General features: G+C 36.6%; 1 protein-coding gene across 15 annotated transcripts in view; it reads right to left on the bottom strand.

The window, feature by feature from the left end:
- FAM184A (family with sequence similarity 184 member A) overlaps positions 1-19,498 on the bottom strand; it is a 124,125-nt gene that overhangs the window by 16,254 nt on the left and 88,373 nt on the right. For 11 of the 15 annotated variants that reach the window (XR_001828834.2, XR_001828835.2, XR_001828833.2 and 8 more), the window contains 5 exons: positions 10,900-11,112; positions 10,146-10,299; positions 4,764-4,891; positions 3,877-4,061; positions 3,298-3,444 (listed from right to left, as the gene is read on the bottom strand). Coding sequence is in view for 12 of the 15 variants with exons in the window: in XM_037742946.1 (XP_037598874.1) it covers positions 3,298-3,444; positions 3,877-4,061; positions 4,764-4,891; positions 10,146-10,299; positions 10,900-11,112 (827 nt within the window). In the remaining 3 variants the exon portion in view is untranslated. The remainder of the gene's footprint in view (positions 1-3,297; positions 3,445-3,876; positions 4,062-4,763; positions 4,892-10,145; positions 10,300-10,899; positions 11,113-19,498) is intronic. The other 4 variants (XM_017541058.2, XM_017541063.2, XM_017541060.2 and 1 more) reach the window with 1 other exon arrangement.

Raw genomic sequence — 19,498 nt, 5'->3', positions numbered from 1 at the left:
TGATCAATTCGGCTGTTAAAACTTGTGCATAGTTCGCTAAGTTCTCGTGTTGTATTTTTCAGCTCCATTAATTCACTTATATTCCTCTCTAAATTGTGTGTTATTGTTAACGTTTCGTCAAACCTTTTTTCAAAGTTCTTAGTTTCTTTGCATTCGGTTAGAACAAGTTCTTTTAATTCCCAGAAGTTTCTTATCATCCACTTTTTAAAGCCAGCTTCTGCTAATGGAACACAGTCTTTCTCCATCAGGTCTTGTTTTGTTGCTGATGAGGAACTGTGATCCCCTGTAGAGGGAGAGGCATTCTGATTTTGGGTATTCTCAGCCTTTTTAGGCTGTTTTCTTCCCTTCGTTATAAATTTATCCATCTGTGGTCTCTATAATTACCGTCTTTATAGTCGGGTTTCTGAATGGACGTCCAACTTGTTGATTCCCGGTGCTAGAATCTGAGCAACCCACTACGCCGGCCAAAACAGCGGCTTTAAGATTGATGGTGCTTTTCTGACTCTGCACCAAGAACCGCCACACCGAGGCAGCGGCAAAACCGCCTCACCAGCCTCAAGAGTCGCGCTGGTGACACGTGGGGCTCCTCCGCTGGGAATCTCCTGGTGCGTGAGCAACAAAAATTGATCTGAAAGTGTGGCATCCTCTCGTTCTCTGCTCTTTCAGTGGGAGCTGCAATCCCGAGCTGCTAGTGATCAGCCATCTTGGATCTCTCTCCAGATTTATGGGGTATTTTCCATCCTTTACATGTGTTGCCCCACCCTTCCCTCTCTAGGAGGAGAGTCCAACAGGATTTGGGGCAGAAGCAGAAGCAAGAAGCTGCAGCTGCCCCAAAGCTTCCTCAGCAGCATGCTTTGGCCTGCCAGACTACACTATGTCCCTTGAGCTTCCACCACCAACACCTTCTAGGAATCCACAAGACTCTTCTGATTTCGAAGTTTTAAAGCCAAGGTGCAGTTGATAAGGAGCTCAATAGAATCCCCTAGTCCTTTGGAACAGGGTGGGAACAATTCATATATTGTTTCCCACAGCTTCATAAGTTGGAACCAACTCTCCCTGCTAACTACCTGCCTAAATCCAAACCATTCAGCAGATCCAAGCAGGCTGCATTTAAAGATATGGAACAGAAACAACCAATTATCTAAAACTATGCTTTCTAACATTGTGGCCATTAGTCTGCATATGGCTATTTACATTTAAATTAATTAAAATTAAATGAAATTTAAAAATTCAGTTCCTTCAGTTATGCTAACCATAGTTCGTGTTCAGTAGCCATTTTTGGGTAAAAGCTACTAACCTGGACAGAGTGGATACAAAATATTTTCATTATCACAATCTATTGGACAGTGCTGGTCGAAAATAAATTTGATATGTGTTTGTTTTTAATTAAAGGAGTAAACACCTAAAGCTAGAGGGTAATTACATGCTGGCAGTAGGTTTCTGGTGAAAAAAGAAGCATGGTTGGTTAGCATGGACCCAACTGGAAGCATAAAATGAAAGGAGGGTCTAGAAAAGCAGATATTTTACTCAAAGGTAATTCTTCAATTATTAAAAATGATCATAAAACAAAAAACTAAGTTATTTGCTACCTACTGAAGATTTATAATATGCAAAACCATATGTGACAGAGTAAAGCAAAAACAAGGACACACCATTACTCTTTGTAAATTAATGTTCCTAAGGAGACAGGACACACAGACAGACTGATGTTATTCTTTATGTGACCATGATTTTTCAGAGAATCAATTAGGGGATGCCAAAATTTCAGTCTCTGATGAATAACTCTGAGGCCAGGAAAAAATGATAGCCAAGGAACTGAGGTCTATTGTACATCATTTCTGTAAAAGTATGAGGTTATGAGGCCCAAAAGGATTTAACAACAGCAAACACCAAAATCAGAGTGATCAGGGGAGTAACACAAGTTTCCTCACCATTTAAAGGCAGCTTCAAAAAGTGGTAAATATGATGGGGAAAGAATCATAAAATTCATTCATGAAACATTTGTAGGGTCCTTAACTAACATGAAGATTCTGAATATGTCCATCAGAAAGAGAAACTCATCTCAGAGCATACTCAAGTAAATAACCACTGGGGACCTTTTTCTGCTGTGGCTTAAGTGAATATGTGTGTGTCTATGTATGTATGGTGGTGGTACCTATGTATGTAACAATCTTTACTGTGCGACTAAATTGGTCACATAAATGACATAAAAGAAAATAATTTTTAGATTTGAGGATAATACTTAAACAGTAACAACAAAGGAGGTTACTCTAGACTGTAGAGGACAACACAGGGAACCAAGAAAATCCACTAGGCTGATAAAAAGACAGTAGATGGAATAAGGAATAAGGGTTGATGTTGCATGATGTGGAATAAGGCACATGGGAGCTACAAGTTTACATTTGACTTTGACATGAAGGAAAACGGGATTAGTCACTAACTGTGACTTTAATGAAGTATGTGGATATATATATTTGATTGGAAGAGGAAAGACTAAAGGTGAAAAAATTATTAGCAGCAGCTTAGAGTAGATTAATTCTGAAATAACTTATGTTGGACCAGGGTTTAGGCCACAGAGATGGACTGAGTAGAAACTGTATTAGCTATATCAGTTTATAAGTATCATAAGTATCTAGGAAAGGAGTTATTAAATGTTTTCAAAGAACATTAAGAATTACAAATTTTGGTTTTAACGATATCATAGTTACTATATATAAGTAGTAACTTTATTTGTAATGTTTTTCCTTTATTGATTTTTAAAATCATAAGACGATTAAATGCTTGTTGTAGAAATTTAAACAATACGTAAGTAGAGTACATAAAAAGAAAGTCTGCTCTTTCTCATCTCCAGTACCTCTTAATCCATTCTTTTGAGGGAGCCATTACTATTAAAAGTTGGTATTTGTTAAAATATTTTGATATTTTTGCAAAATATACATTATTAGTGTGTATATAGGATCATAACAGTCCTATTGTTCACTATATATTCTTTTTAGATAACATATAATAGCCATAGTTTCAGTTTTCACCATGGCATGATAGTTCATGATTATAAGGGACATTCTTTAGGTAAGTACTGTTCTAGCAGAACTGTTGCAGTCTCAGTTGATAAAACATCATTTGACTGGCTCATCCTAATTAAAGAACATATAGCACTGGAATTACCATCTGTAACATAGCACTAAAATTTTCTTTTTAAAGTATCCTTTTTATTAGAGTCAAAATACAGCTAATTTGAGATTAAACTTAGCAGTCCTAAATTTATTATCCACATATGAATTTTCTCACATAACTTACGACACTTGTAAAGCTGCATTTATTTTCTTGAGTAGCTCGCTAGTCTGATTAAAATTTGCCCGCATGATATTTTTCTCTCTGAGGTGGTCTGCTGTCATGACATCCAACTCTTTTTCAAGCCTCTTGTTTAAATCTTGTTCATGCAACCTGTTTATTTTTAGTTAAGAAAATGTTATTCTGAAGTCAAGCTTTCAAAACTTTCTATTATTCTACCAGATTTGAAACGGTTTTTGGTATAATATACAGAAAATTAATGTAAATAGCCTAAATTAAGCTACTTACTTTCTGCTATAAACTTCCAGCTTTGTTAAAGTTGTCTCCTTTAATGCTTTTTCAAATAACATTTTAAAAAGATTTCAGTTAATTATATACAATTTCCAATGAATACATCATTCAGGATATAAACATTTCATCTGTGTTCTACATTATAATATAGTCATCAAATAAAGTAAAAAGTGGTCTTCAATATTTTACTAGAAAGGCAGTCTAGTCACAAAAATAGGCATAGATTACGAAATTTCAGCACAACAGTTTTTCAGATCACATTGCATATTCTTTCTGTTGTAACTAATGGCATACCTCATCTGTTGGTTAGATTCACTTCGTATTCTGAGAATTTCTTTCCCCTTAAATTCCAGTTCTTTGGTTAGGGCACTTATATTCTCATGAAGGTGCTGAACCTCCTTATCCAGTTCAGAGATGTGATGCTCTCTGTGTCTTAATTCGTCTTGTAAATCTGTTATTCTACACATGTGCTCCTTACTCTGTAAAAAACAAGTACTTTTTAGAAGTTTTCTACATATTTGATTTCTGTGTTCATCTGTGGGGAAGAAAATGACATACTGGAGTGTCAAATGTAATCACTCTGACATTGCTTCTTCAAGAGCAAACTGCTGAAATGAGAAAACCTCAAGGCCTCTCCTCTTTCCATACATATAAGAAGTATGTATATGAATATAGCTTCAATGACATCAGGTTGTAAGGAACCCAAAAGATCAAAGACATCTCTCTCATTTTGGATGAGAAAACCAACACCCAAAGATGATTTATAATCAGTGGCTGAGTTGAGACTAGAACACAGGGCTCTTACATTCTCAGTAAGTTTTATATGATTTTGAAGAATAATTGTGGCACCATTGCCTATAATCTAAAAAGAATGTGCATCTATAAGAGGCCCTCCTAAAGCACATACATCCTATGGCTTAGAAAGCAGACTTCGTTTAGTGCTGCTCTAGCAGTTATCTGACAGTTAAGCTCCTTTCTGTGATCATGCCACTCCACTCCAGCCTCAGTGACAAAGTGAGACCCAGTCTTGAATAAATAAAAAAATAAAATAAAGCTCTTCAACATAAACAGAATGTGATCACTAGTGAAAATAAGAGTTATTACAAAATAATTTTCAGAAAATTATGAACATTCAATCTATTCACATTTAAGAAATCAGAGTACAGAATACTCCTACTTACCTGTCTTCTGCTGATGTCTATGCTTCTCTCTAATTCCATTTTAGCAGCTGCCAATTCTTGATGATGATTATGCCGTAACAAATCAATTGCAGCTGCATGTTGATGGTTGAGTTCTGAGCGCAAGGAAGCTGGAATTGCAAGGCAAAAAAAATAAGCTTGGCACATGTAAAAAATATTATCAATACTTTAGATGAAAATTATTGAAGTCAAAATATATTATTTTAAAAATTAGAACACTTGTATATGTTCATTAAATTACTACTAGATTATGAACTATCATAAATTTAAATATTGTAGACTACAATATACTATCATGAATGTAAAGTTAATCTAGCTTTGATAAGGATATAAAAAATTTCAAATGTCTGGGTGGATCAAGGTTTTGGTTTTGTTTTGAGACAGAGTCTCACTCTGTTGCCCAGGCTGGAGTTCAGTGGCATGATCTCAACTCACTGCAAACTCCGCCTACCCGGTTCAAGTGATTCTTCTCCCTCAGCTTCCTGAGTAGTTGGGATTACAGACACATGCCACCACACCCAGCCAATTTTTGTATTTTTAGTAAAGACAGGATTTCACCATGTTGGTCACGCTGGACTTGAACTCCTGACCTCATAATCCACCCTCCTTTGCCTCCCAAAGTGCTGGGATTACAGCCATGAGCCACTGTGTCCACATGCTTTCAGTATGTAGGTAAAGTGCTAATGAAGATGATGTATTTTTTTTTTTTTTTGAGTCGGAGTTTCGCTCTTGTTGCCCAGGCTGGAGTGCAATGGCGCGATCTCGGCTCACCGCAACCTCCGCCTCCTGGGTTCAGGCAATTCTCCTGCCTCAGCCTCCTGAGTAGCTGGGATTACAGGCATGCGCCACCATGCCCAGCTAATTTTTTGTAGTTTTAGTAGAGATGGGGTTTCACCATTTTGACCAGGATGGTCTCGATCTCTTGACCTCGTGATCCACCCACCTCGGCCTCCCAAAGTGCTGGGATTACAGGTGTGAGCCACTGCGCCTGGCGAAGATGATGTATTTTTAACTCATCTCTTTCACTATTAGAGTAATAGAATTCGGCCGGGGCGGTGGCTCACGCCTGCAATCCCAGCACTTTGGGAGGCCGAGGCAGTTGGATCACCTGAGGTCAGGAGTTCAAGATCAGCCTGGCCAACATGGTGAAACTCATCTCTACTAAAAATACAAAAAATTAGCTGGGTGTGGTGGCGGGCGCCTGTAATCCCAGCTACTCAGGAGGCTAAGACAGAAGAAGTGCGTGAATCCGGGAGGCAGACATTGTAGTGAGCCAAGGTCACACCATTGCACTCCAGCCTGGGCGACAGAAAGAATAAAATTTCAGAGTTTAATAGTACCATAACAAATATTTAGGAGGCAACTTCTCACCCAAATAAAAATTCTTCAATAATATCCCTAAAGGAGCCTGGTTGGTCAATGTTTTTAGTGATCTAAAGGTCACCATCTTCATTTGAGTTTAGGATTATTTCATACAGTCTATAAACATTTACTGAATGCCAGGCACTATTCTAAGAGAGAATAAAGTATGACAGAATCTTCATAATTGCATAGGGTTGAGGGGAAGACATTATGCCAGAAAACTAAGTAGGATATCAGAGATGACAACTATTAGGTATGATAAAAGCACGGTAATGCAAGAACCCAAATTTTCTAGGAAAGGGAAACTGGGGAAGGGAATTGTCACAGTAACTGTTTGAAAGACAGGGTCAGAGTTCTCCAAGTAGAGAAGGAAAATGCATTCAGGAAGAAGGGGTATCATATGTAAAAGCAGAAAGAACCTGTCTGGCGAACTCTAAGAGGGTTGGTATGGCAGGAGGCCACAGTGCACATGGTCATACTGGAAAGAAAATGGAATCTAGAGGGAGAAAGTTTTAGAACAAAATGATTTTCATTTTAACCTAAGGCTCACAGTTCTCAAACTGCGATACGTGTGGTGGTATGCATGAAGGAACTTGCGAGAATGCACATGATCATCTTCTGAAACATGAATTTTACTTTAAGATTTTTGGAAAATCCACTAATTATATATTACATAAACAGAGATTTAAGTGAGTAAAATACACATTTATAAATATTAAGTGAAAACATGAGACTTCAAAGACAAGTTGTGCTTGTAGCTAGCCAATTCAGGTCTTCTCTTGAGACCACCGTGTAAAGCCTAAGTTGTTTCCCCTGGTGTTAAGGGCTTCTTCGGCAGGAAACCATGACACACACTAAGGTAGGACATGGGGAATCACTGAAAGATTTGAAGTGGGTTGTCATATGGTGAGATTTGAGCATTACAAAGTTTACCATGACTGGAGTCTAGAGAATGTACTGCAGGAAAGGAGATATGCAAGGATATGGCAATAATCCAGGCAAGAAATGATACAGCCAAAATCTAAGTATGGCAGAGGACTAAAGAAAAGGAAACAAATAAAAGAAATGTTTAAGAAGAGGGAGTGACAGGATGTGGCAGTGAAAGAAAAAGAGTCAGCCGGGCATGGTGGTTCACACCTGTAATCTCAACACTTTGGGAGGATGAAGCAGGTGGATCACCTGAAGTCAGGAGTTCGAGACCAAAGATGATTTATGTGAGGATGTTGGTGAGGATGTGAGCAAAATTTATATAATGCTAATAGGGATGTAAAATGGTATAGTCACTCTAGAAAACGTTTGACAGTTTGTTGTCAAACTACACATGCAACTGCCATATGACCCAGCAACCGCACTTCTGGGCACTTTCCCAGAGAAATAAAAACTTATGTTTATATGAAATTTGTATATGAATGTTTATAGCAGCTTTATTTGTAACAGCTAAGAACTAAAAGTTCAGGTGATCTTTAACGGGTAAAACAAACTATGGTGGAACAATACCATAGAATACTACTTGGCAATAAAAAGAAACAAACTATTGATAAACACAGTAGCCTGGATGACTTCAGAGAATCATGCTGAGTGAAAAAAGGCGAACCTCTACATGCTAAATACTACTGGGCGTGGTGGTTCACACCTGTAATCCCAGCACTTTGGAAGGCTGAGACCCACAGATCATTTGAGGCCTGGAGTTCAAGACCAGCTTGTGCAACATGGCGAAACTCTGCCTACAAAAAATACAAAAATTAGCTGGGGGTGACAGCACACGCTTATAGTCCCAACTACTTAGGAGGCTGAGACAGGAGGATCGCTTGAACCTGGGAGGCAGAGGTTGCAGTGAGCTGAGATTATCACTGCACTCCTAGCCTGGGCGACAGAGTGAGACTCTATCCCTTCTCCCCAAAAAAGTTAATTATTGTATGATTCCATGTGTAGAATTAGAGCATTCTTTTTTCTTTTTTTCCTTCTTTTTGAGATAGAGTCTCACTGTGTTACAGGCTGGAGTGCAATGGCACAATTTCAATTCACTGCAACCTCTGACTCCTAGGTTCATGCGATTCTCCCGTCTCAGCCTCCTGAGTAGCCGAGACTACAGGCAGATGCCACCACACCCAGCTAATTTTTGTATTTTAAAAATAGAGACGGGGTTTCACCATATTGGCCAAGATGGTCTGGAACTCTTGATCTTGTGATCCTCCTGCCTTGGCCTCCCAAAGTGCTGGGATTACAGGTGTGAGCCACCATGCCCAGCCCCAAATTAGAGCATTCTTAACCTGACAAAATTACAGAAATGAACAAGGTAATGGTTGTCAGGTGTTTTAGGAGGTGAGGACTGAAAAGACAGGTGTGGTAATAAATGACAACATGAGGCATCTTCATGGTGATGGAAATGTTCTGAATCTTGACAGTATCTTTGCCATGCCAGTTGTGATACTGTACCATAGTTTTGCAAGGTGTTGGGGGGACTGGTTAACGAGATGTCTTTATATTATTTCTTAAAACAGCATGTGAATCTACAATTATTTCAAAATAAAATTTTTTTAAAGACCCAAAACTTTTGTCAACAAAGACTTATTTATTTATTTATTTATTTATTTTGAGTTGGAGTTTTGCTCCTGTTGCCCACACTGCAATGCAATGGCATGATCTTGGCTCACTGCAACCTCCACCCACCAGCTTCAAGCGACTCTCCTGCCTCAGCCTCCAAAGTAGCTGGGATTACAGGTACGCAACACCATGCCTGGCTAATTTTCTATTTTTACTAGAGACAGAGTTTCACCATGTTGGTCAGGCTGGTCTCAAACTCCTGACCACAGGTGATCCACATGCCTTGGCTTCCCAAAGTGCTGGGATTACAGGCATGAGCCACCACACCTGGCCAACAAAGGCATATTTAAATTATGTTTAGTGGACCATGTTTCAATGGACTAAACCACAATAGTTCCAACACTTGGACTGTTTTCGCCTGTCTTCACAAAGCGGTGGAACATGTATATTCCCTTTTGGCCACATTTCTATAAAAGCCAACTCTACATTTGACTATAATCCCTGTGCAAAGACAGGGCAGTAGTTCATTTTTTAATTCTCGTTGTTCAGCAGTCTCTAGCACATGACTACGTTTTTCACAAATCTTTGACAAATGTCTACACTTGATTTTCATGCTAACCATCATAGTGGCTTTTAAAGGAAGGAGAGGAGAACTTTAACGGCTTGGTCTGGGGTTCCCAGCAACATTATAGATGAGAAACAGAGTCAGATGGCTTTCCCTGTGAGGCCCAAAATATAGTTAACATTTCAGTCTTCTTTGCTCCAAATAATGACTTGGAAAGCATGTGCCACTGAAGCATGACAATATGTTAAAAATATTAGGAAAATTTGGAATAAAGGCAAACAGAAAGAAAAATAAGATGGTAAGAATAAAAAGTTATTGAATTAAAAAACAAAACCAAAAACAAATCTTTAAATATATATCCGGTTTTTCTTCAAAACTCAACTTATCTACCTATAAAAAGTAATGATGTGAACACCTCATAGGTAAAAATCTCAAATAAATTTTGAGGTATATGCCTCAACAGAAAAGTCAGACCTAATCCTGGCTTTTCTCATTAAAACAAAATCATGAAGTGGAAAAAACCATATGACTATGTAGTCTAAGGACATGTGGCTCCATGTGCCTTTCTATTGGGCAGTGACTGATTTCTGGAACACCTCGATGTCCTGACTCCACATAATCCAAAGAGGACAGATCAAAGTACCAGTGGTGTTGCTTGCATAGCTGGAGTACAGAGAGAGCTAAGGGGAACTCACTTTACTGTTTGTGTCCTGCCTATTCTAATCCATCTTACTTGCCTCTCCATCTGGTAACTTCAAATAAAATAGGCAGTACACTAAGATATTCAACTAGATGTTTCAAAATTATAAAATAAAACTTGATTTTATGTTAAATTTTAAAAATGTTAAGAATGTACATGTGAATATGACAAGACTGTAATCTTTTCCAAGTACCAAGCATAGCCTTTCCTTCATCTTCTAACTCAAACCGAAGAGTCTGAAGTTCCTGTTCCATTTCTATCCGGAAGCCCTCCATTGACTCTCTGTGTGCATCTTTTAATGATTGAAGCTCTGCAGAATGCTTCTGTTGTAAATGATTTTCAAGAGCCTAGAATAGGACAAACAAATTCAAATTATTACGCTAGAATATAGGAAGGAAAACACAAACAAAATAGAAAATAGTTTCTAAAACTCAGTTATTATTTAAGAAATAGAAAATGTTTTTAGTTCATTTTCAGGAAAACTAGATATAAGATAATCAACATTTGAAAAAAGTCATTAGGGTCATTTCAGTAGAATAAATGAATCATCATGAAACCAGTATGATTCGATGTATTCTGTCTATATATTGAATGGCCTAGGCACAGTGGTTCACATCTGTAATCCCAGCAATTTGGGACGATAAGGTGGAAAGATTACTTGAGCTCCAGATTCAAGACCAGCCTGGGCAACATTGTGAGACCACCTCTACAAAAAAATTTAAAAATTATCCAGGCATGGTGGTGTGCACTTGTAGTCCCAGCCACTCAACACACAGGTGGGAAAATCACCAGTCTAGGAGGTGGAGACTGCAGTGAAACTGCACCTCAGCCTGGGTGACACAGCGAGACCCTGTCTCAAAAAATAGAAAAAAAAATCTTAAAAATTTGAAGACTAATTATTATTAGATTATTGGATTACATTTGAACATATGTCACATAAAACTTACTCTTTGCTCCTTTTCCTTTTCCTCCTCCATAGTTTGAAATGCAAGGACATGTGCTTCTTTTAATGATTTCTGTCTTTGCTGATGTTGCCCCTCTAATTCTTCAAGCTCTTGTGTAAGTCGCTGTCGTTCTTGTGTAAACTGGGCTTGCAGTTGCTGCAAAGAAGTCTGAGACTGGGAAAGCTGTATCTCCAGATTCTGTTTCAGCAAGGAAATCTATGCCCCAGAACAGTACACAATGAAGAATAAATAGAAGAGATGATTCACAAACACCCATCAAAGGAAGAAAAGCATTTTAAGGACATTAATGATAGTAAAATAATTGCCTTAACGTTTCCACTTAAAATATATCATACAAATAAGTATTTAATATCACCATTTAAAATTTTACTTTCTGTAATTATTCTGAAAATAGACAGTTTAGTTATATTGTTTATAGACTGTCTAAAGAAGATTGCAGCTCACATTTAGAATACAATGAATACCTACGTTATGTTGCAATAAAAATTTGTACTATGAAATAAAAACACAAGAAAACTAACATATTCATTACGTTGTAGTCACTTCAAATAAAGAGTATGAATAGTTAAACCATTTATTTGTAAAGTAGCAAAGTAAAATAGTTAGGACTGTGAGCTTTGAGTTAAAATCCTAGCTCTGTCACTTGTTAGTATCAACACATTACCAGGCTATGTTAACTACATATAGTTCACTTTGAACAGACTCAGGCATGTAGTTAAGCATTCAACAAATGTTAGCTAAGATTATTTGAGAATTAAAAACCTACTATTTAAAAGATGTATCAGTTTATAATTTACAATCCTTATGTAAATTTTTTTATTTTTTATTTAACTCAAAGGTCTTGAAAACCTTTAAGTTTTTAAAATGTCTCAAACATCCCACAATCTTTTATTCAGTCATAATAATAATGTCAGGTACTTTTCTTTCACTATGGAAAGCTGATTTGTCACTCCTTTTGAAAACAGACATCAGCCTTAATGTGTCTGTATTACTTCCATATGTCTTAATATACTTAGAATTAAGTATTTTGGTAAGAATAAAAATATAAAACACATGTATATGTATATATTATACATGTTCATATATGCATTTGATAAAACCATTTAACTGACCTTTTCCTATTCTCATACACAGGATAGAGTAACTTAAAATTATATAACTGTATTCTAAAAGAAGTCTAAATCTAAGAGGAACTTAGGAGAACCAGATACAAAGTTGTAAAATGTGTTCCATAAGCAACATAAATCACTCTATGCTTTTATATACTGGTAAAAGAGTATCTATGGCCAAAAAAGCCAATGAGAAGAGGAAACTTTAAAATAGGTTTTTGTAAATGGGAAAGACTCTCTTTTGATTCATGGAAGGCAGAAATAAGTTGCCTCACATGTCTCACAAAGAAAGGTATCTGGGAAAGAAAGAGAAAGTGTGGGGAATCATCAGACATACAAAACAAGAAAGGAGGAAAGAACTGGAAAAAGGAAAGGTCCAAAGCAATCCACCATATCCCTTTAAAAAGCAGCAGGAATAGTCACAGACTGTAGTGAGCTTAGGGTGATAATTAGCCTTCCAGAATGGTTCTGGACAAACTTATAAAACAGAGTTAGTTATAAAGGTTAGCATATGGCTTTATTGAAATAGTCAAGCACTGGTGAGAAACGATACAATCTAGGTTTAATCTGTCTTAATGTATTTCCAAAGAAGTGACTCTACTTGTTCAAACTTTAAGAATTTCGCTTATTAATTTCTATAAAAACCTAAGGTTTCAGAGGTTAAAGTTTTGGAGCCAAGGTGGAACAACCCTTTGATTCCGGATATGCAACCCCTTATACCTCTAAATGGCAGTAGCACCCATGATTTACAGATTGAAATAAATCCTGCAAATGTGAAATGCACGTAAGAATATCACAGCAGCCCGGCGCCGTGGCTCGCGCCTGTAATCCCTGTACTTTGGGAGGCCAAAGTGGGTGGATCACCTGAGGTCAGGAATTCAAGGCCAGCCTGGCCAACATGATGAAACCCTGTCTCTACTAAAAATACAAAATATTAGCTGGGCATGGTGGCGCACATCTGTAATCCCAGCTACTCAGGAGGCTGAGGCAGGAGAATCATTTAAACCCAGGAGGCAGAGGTTGTAGTGAGCTGAGATCACGCCACTGCACTCCCGCCTGGGCAACAAGAGCAAAACTCTGTCTCAAAATAAATAAATAAATTTTAAAGAGAATGTCACAGCCACAGCTGTAAGATAAATTATACCACGTGACTTCTCACCATTTTATGCAATGAAAAGCAGAATAAATATTAAAGACAGCCTAGAATGAAAAAGTAAACCATAAAAGGGTAACAGATACAAAAATAGGCATTTGTGAACCCTGATTTGTAACTGGTAGAGCCATTCTCTTCCCAGTAAGTTGGTTCTTGAAATAAAGAAGGCACTTACCCACTATGTTTGGAAGTTCAACCCTAGTCCCAGCCTAAGCATGGGGAGCCATGGTGACTGCCTTTCACGTTTCTGAGGATAACTTGTTGAAATGTTTATGGGAAAGGTGGAAAGGCTGTGTTACATGCAGAATAATGATATCTCAAAGCTATTACTTGGCACCTCACCAAGTGGGGATTAAAATCTACCGAGCATTCTGCTCACCAAGCCATCCACCCCAGTACAGATCTGTGTCCATCAAAAAAGAATGGACATGCTTTTCTGCTTTGCACAAGGTGCCATATAGACTAACAGTCGCCCTGGATCCCTATCCCAAACTGAGTGTGCACTTCAATTAGTAGGAAATCAATCAGCTCACAGTAGTGTATCTTATTTTCTGCAATACCTACTTCAAAACTTTGCTGAATCGATAGATCCCTCATGGGTTAATTTGACTTGCATTTGAACTATTAACAGATGAAACTTATGAAGAAATGCAATATTTAAAGTGCATGATTGGAAGTACCACAGTATATAACAGTTATACATTTATAATCTACAGTTTTAAATTTCGCCACCAAAAATAAATACACTTAAATATTTTATGTTGTAACATACTTTACCTTGAAAGAACTCCAAAACAGTACCTTCCATCTTAGGATATGTGATTAATCTTTGTATCTACACTCAAGAAAATAATATAAACTATACGCAGAAAAATATTATCATGCAATTTAGTGCTGAAATATACTTAGATATTTTATATTAACTTTGAAAGCACATCAAAATAAGGCCATCTAAAATCTTTGAATTCATGCTCAAGACAGTAATGTGAATTATATGCAGAAAGTCTTAATCATGCAATGCAGCATCAAAATTTATTCTGTTCTTTTTAAAAATAAATTAGTAGAATTGCAATAAATAGCCTTTATTCAGCATGAAAATTACATGGCACTTTAAAAGACAAAGAATGAGCAAAGCAATGTAAAGTGAACTAATTTTTATGGCTATAATTAAACAGCTCACTTTAATATACTCAAAAGAAATACATATTAATGTAAAACTTCTTTAACTCAAAAGAAAAGAAAAAAAAAGCCCTCTGTATTAAAAGGTTTAGGCAATCTTGATAAATACTTTTATTACAGAATATCTAGAAAGGTATGTGTTGAATAAAGAGTAAGAACAAGTAGTTGCTTCAAACTATATATTATATTCAAATTATGTAGTACATGGTATTAGTTTCTATACATTTGTTAAAATTAAAAAAGTTTTCTTATTTGTTTAAACTAAAGCAAATCTTTATTTCAGAAAATAATTTAATCTTTAGTTTTTAAATTCTTAGTGCAGCAATTTAGATATGAAATATATAATATATTCTACTGGTTGATAGGTGCCAGATATTTTAGAGACAATTTTAAAGGTCAAACTGCATTGATATTAATTGCTACCTTCTGTCTCTACCAATTAAAAAACAACTGTCTTTTTGAAAACAAAGTTTTACAGTATTTTTAAAAATGGAGTAAATTTTATAAAAATTTCATAAAGAAAAAATTAAAATTAAAAATATATGGATACTTTTTTTTTTTTTTTTTTTTTTTTTTGAAGAAAGAAAAGCTTTACTTATTTTTTCTGAGACAGGACTTTACTCTGTTGCCCAGGTCAGACTACAGTGGCACAATCATGGCTCACTGCAGCCTCAATCACCCAGGCTCAAGTGATTATTCCACCTCAGCCTCCTAAGTAGCTGGTACCAGAGGCATGCACTATCATGCCCAGCTAATTTTAAATTATTTGTAGAGATGAGGAATCATTCTGTCATCCAGGCTGGTCTTTAACTCTTGGGCTCAAGTGACCCTCCTGTCTCAGCCTCCGAAAGTACTGGGATTACAGGAAAGAGCCACTGTGCCTGGCCCACTTTTTACAGAGCAGTTTCACAAAGATTCCGCACCTCTATAATGATGTTTGTGGAGGAACTCCGTCAAAACAAAAACTGAAACTTCAACTCTGAGGTAGTGGGTATGACAGAATGTCAATATGAGACATGTCATTAATTATGTACATCTTACTAACATTGTTTTTTGATGTAATATTGATGTTTTTTTCTTCAAAAACCATTAGAGTTTTGTTATAGAAATGAAAGAATACAGAAAATATACAAATGCTATATCCTCAAAATAAAGCATGTCTTGAGATAGTAAATGTAATCTGTGATTCTCAAACCTGGCAGTGTATCAGAATCATCTCTGTAGATTTTCATAAAGATAGTTGCCTATGCCCTGATTTCTTGAGATTCTGATTTAGTAGGTCTGGAATTGGGCCCAGGCTGCCTAAGATGTGTTTATTTCTATTTATCAAGGTAAAAAGTGGTTCATTGTGAAAACTTAAAAAAATACAGGAACATATAAATAAAAGGCAAAGTTTCCTTCATTCCCTTTCCTCACCAAATCTCAATCCCTAAAAGTAAGTGATGCTAGTATTTTGGTATGCATTACTGTAGACTGTAATGACTTAGGTCTCTTTTGATATAATTTGCTGTTTTGTTTTCTTTTGCTTTCTTACCTAGATCATGGGTAAATGGCTGGATGATGTTCACCATATGTAAAATACATGTCATGATCTGACAAAATGCTGACTATGCCTTATATACAAAAGTTACAGAGGCTCCAGGGCACACCTCAAAAGATCAGTGCTCAATGTCCACAGTAGCTAAAACGGAGAACCCTGGGACAGCTGATGGGGACAGGCATCCTTTATGTTTCACAGAGAGAAATAAAAAGCACTTCAAATGTGAAACCACAAGGCTGTCCTGACCTGCAGTGTGGATGAGGTGGTTTTGACACACTCAACATTATGTAGCTTCCTCCAAGATGAGTATGCCGAGGAATTTATTTAATGATGTTTAATAATTTTTCCACTAGAGGGGCCAGTGAGTTTGTGTTTTTGTAGTTTTTTTCCTTCCTTTCAAAGTGGCATTTATAAGGTACTCATGATATTTCAATATGATCCATTCTTTTTAATGACTACATAGACTTCCTACGGCTAGCACTGTCCCACAATTCTCCAACAGCCGTTCTCCCTCTTTCCTTTCTTCCCAATTGGCTGAACAACTGAGTTTGTTCAGGGATTAAATGGAAATCCCTAGAAGGTAAGCCCCTCTCGTAACACCTACAGATGAATTATGACTGGGACAAGAAAGTAATCTAATTCTGAGGTATTAACTCTAATCCTTTCAAATATATAAAGCATTAAAAACTGCTAGCCTATCAGTCTGAGCAGATCTCAGGAAAAAAAACTGTTAACCTAGGCTTATAGTAGAGGACAGTAAGAATAACTTATTATTATGTCAATGATTTACATAAGCACTCATGTAAAATGTAAAGGTGCTCAAATATTTTAATTCTATGATTTAGTTTTCCTCTTTAATCACTAATTTGCTATTACTGAAGAGACTAATTAAGAAAAGTAAATTTAAGCTGGAATTATGGTCATTTTGAAAAAATTCAGAATTGCTTTTTTTCTATATTTTCTAAGATGTATAAACTGAGTTCATTATTAAGAACCATCACATTCAGGACATAGGCATGGGCAAAGACTTCATGATTAAAACACCAAAAGCAATGGCAACAAAAGTCAAAATTGACAAATGGGATCTAATTTAACTGAAGAGCTTTTGCACAGCGTAAAAAAAACTATCATCAGAGTGAATAGACAACATACAGAATCGGAGAAAATTTTTGCAATCTATCCATCTGACAAAGGGCTAATATCCAGAATCTACAAAGAACTTAAACAAATATACAAGAAAAAAACAAACAACCCCAACACAAAGTGGGCAAAGGATATGAACAGACGCTTCTCAAAAGAAGACATTTATGCGTCCAACAAACATATGAAAAAAAGCTCATCATCACTGGTCATTAGAGAAATGCAAATCAAAATCACAATGAGATACCATCTCACACCAGTTAGAATGTCAATCATTAAAAAGTCAGGAAACAACAGATGCTGAAGGGGATGTGGAGAAATAGAATGCTTTTACACTGTTGGTAGGAGTGTAAATTAGTTTAATGATCGTGGAAGACAGTGTGGCAATTCCTCAAGGATCTAGAACCAGAAATACCATTTCACCCAGCAATCCCATTACTGGGTATATGCCCAAGGGATTATAAATCATTCTACTATAAAGACACATGCACACATATGTTTACTGCCACACTATTCACAATAGCAAGGACTTGGAACCAACCCAAGTGCTCATCAATCATAGATTGGATAAAGAAAATGTGGCACATATATACCATGGAATACTATGCAGCAATAAAAAAGAATGAGTTTATGTCCTTTGCAAGGACATGGATGAAGCTGGAAACCATGATTCTCAGCAAACTAACACAGGAACGGAAAATCAAACACCACATTACTCATAAGTGGAAACCAAACAATGAGAACACATGGACACAGGGAGGGGAACATCACACACTGGGGCCTGTCAGGGGATGGAGAGCTAGGGGAGGGAAGTATTAGAAGAAATACTTAATGTAGATGATGGGTTGATGGGTGCAGCAAATCACCAAAGCACGTGTATACCTGTGTAACAAACCTGCATGTTCTGCATATGGATCCCAGAAATTAAAGTATAATAACAACAAAAGAAAAATCTTTTAAAAAGCATCCAAATTAAGAATCCTTAAGAAAAAAAAAGAACTACCATGTTTCTTAACACCTTAAGATATTTGTGGAACATGTCCCCAATAATCCTCTTATTAATAACTAAAACGAACTGGAAAGTTATCTTTACAGTCACTTGATTTTGAATGTGCTAAGCACTGAACTCTTACATGGAAAGCTGGGGTACACACCATGTGCAGAGGGGGTGGGCAGATGCTCATCCTGCAGAGCACAACACTCTGACAGGTCATGTTTTGTTGCGGATGATGACAGAGTGAAAAGGTGATCCTCAATGACTATAATGTTATAAAAGATAATTAAGTAAATACGGATTTTATTGTGTTACCAACCCCTTTTATGTTTTTTGTAGGAGACTGAACAAGGGCATTTTCATTTCAGTTATTAACAGGCAATTTCAATAGGGGGTTTTCATTTAATGAACAAAAAGTACAACTATTAAGGAAAACGTGACTATGCTGTCACAAATATTCTAAAGTACAATTCAATTAATTTGAAAAATAATAATATCCTATTTGGGTTCTTATTTCTATCCCAATTAGCACATATGTCAAAATGTCTGTACTGATAGAGTTATCACGCCAAAATCTGTAACATGTTCCATGTGACTGCTAAAAAGCATTCCTAAATATAGCCTATTTCAGCAACAGAGATAAATGTTTGCTGTTTCTTTAAAAAGAGATGAAAGAAAATGCTGATAAATGTATATTTATATATATTAAATATATATTGATATTATATTAAATATATTTCGTATATTTTAATTACTTTTTACATAGAAAAATGGCTGAATATGAAAAGTAGGTAAAAGTTTTCTTGTATAATAGAAAAAACATAAAGGGGTATTATAAAATAGTTTCACTCCAGAAGTATCAGAATACCACAGGACATCTCTAGGCTCAAGGCTTTGATTTCTCTAGAGCTGGCATTAGTCTGTCAGCTTTTATGAAAACTACAGTCTGTTTTCATAAATTAAGTGTTACGGGGATGTAGTCACACCCATTCGTTTACATAATGTCTATATGTATTGCCACACTACAATGGCATAGAGCTTCTGTCACAGAAACTGTTTGGCCCACAAAGCTAAAAGTATTTAATATTTGGCCCTTTGCAGAAAAGTTTCCTGACTCCTGCCTTAGGACATCAAGAAAAATATTCAACAATGTTCAATTCTCTGTAATCTAATTTTAAAGGACAAGTTGAGTATGGCTTTGGTGTGAAAATAAACATTATTTTCTCATCATATAGAAAGAAAAAAGTTTTAAAATGAGCCGGGCGTGGTGGCTCACGCCTGTAATCCCAGCACTTTGGGAGGCCGAGGCGGGTGGATCACGAGGTCAAGAGATCAAGACCATCCTGGTCAACATGGTGGAACCCCGTCTCTACTAAAAATACAAAAATTAGCTGGGCATGGTGGCGCATGTCTGTAATCCCAGCTACTCAGGAGGCTGAGGCAGGAGAATTGCCTGAACCCAGGGG

Source organism: Cebus imitator, unplaced genomic scaffold (assembly GCF_001604975.1).
Source record: "Cebus imitator isolate Cc_AM_T3 unplaced genomic scaffold, Cebus_imitator-1.0 Scaffold130, whole genome shotgun sequence".
In the NCBI taxonomy this organism is placed as follows: domain Eukaryota; kingdom Metazoa; phylum Chordata; class Mammalia; order Primates; family Cebidae; genus Cebus; species Cebus imitator.
The sequence above is the reverse complement of the archived record's forward strand: the minus strand, read 5'-3'. Positions and strand labels throughout refer to the sequence as shown.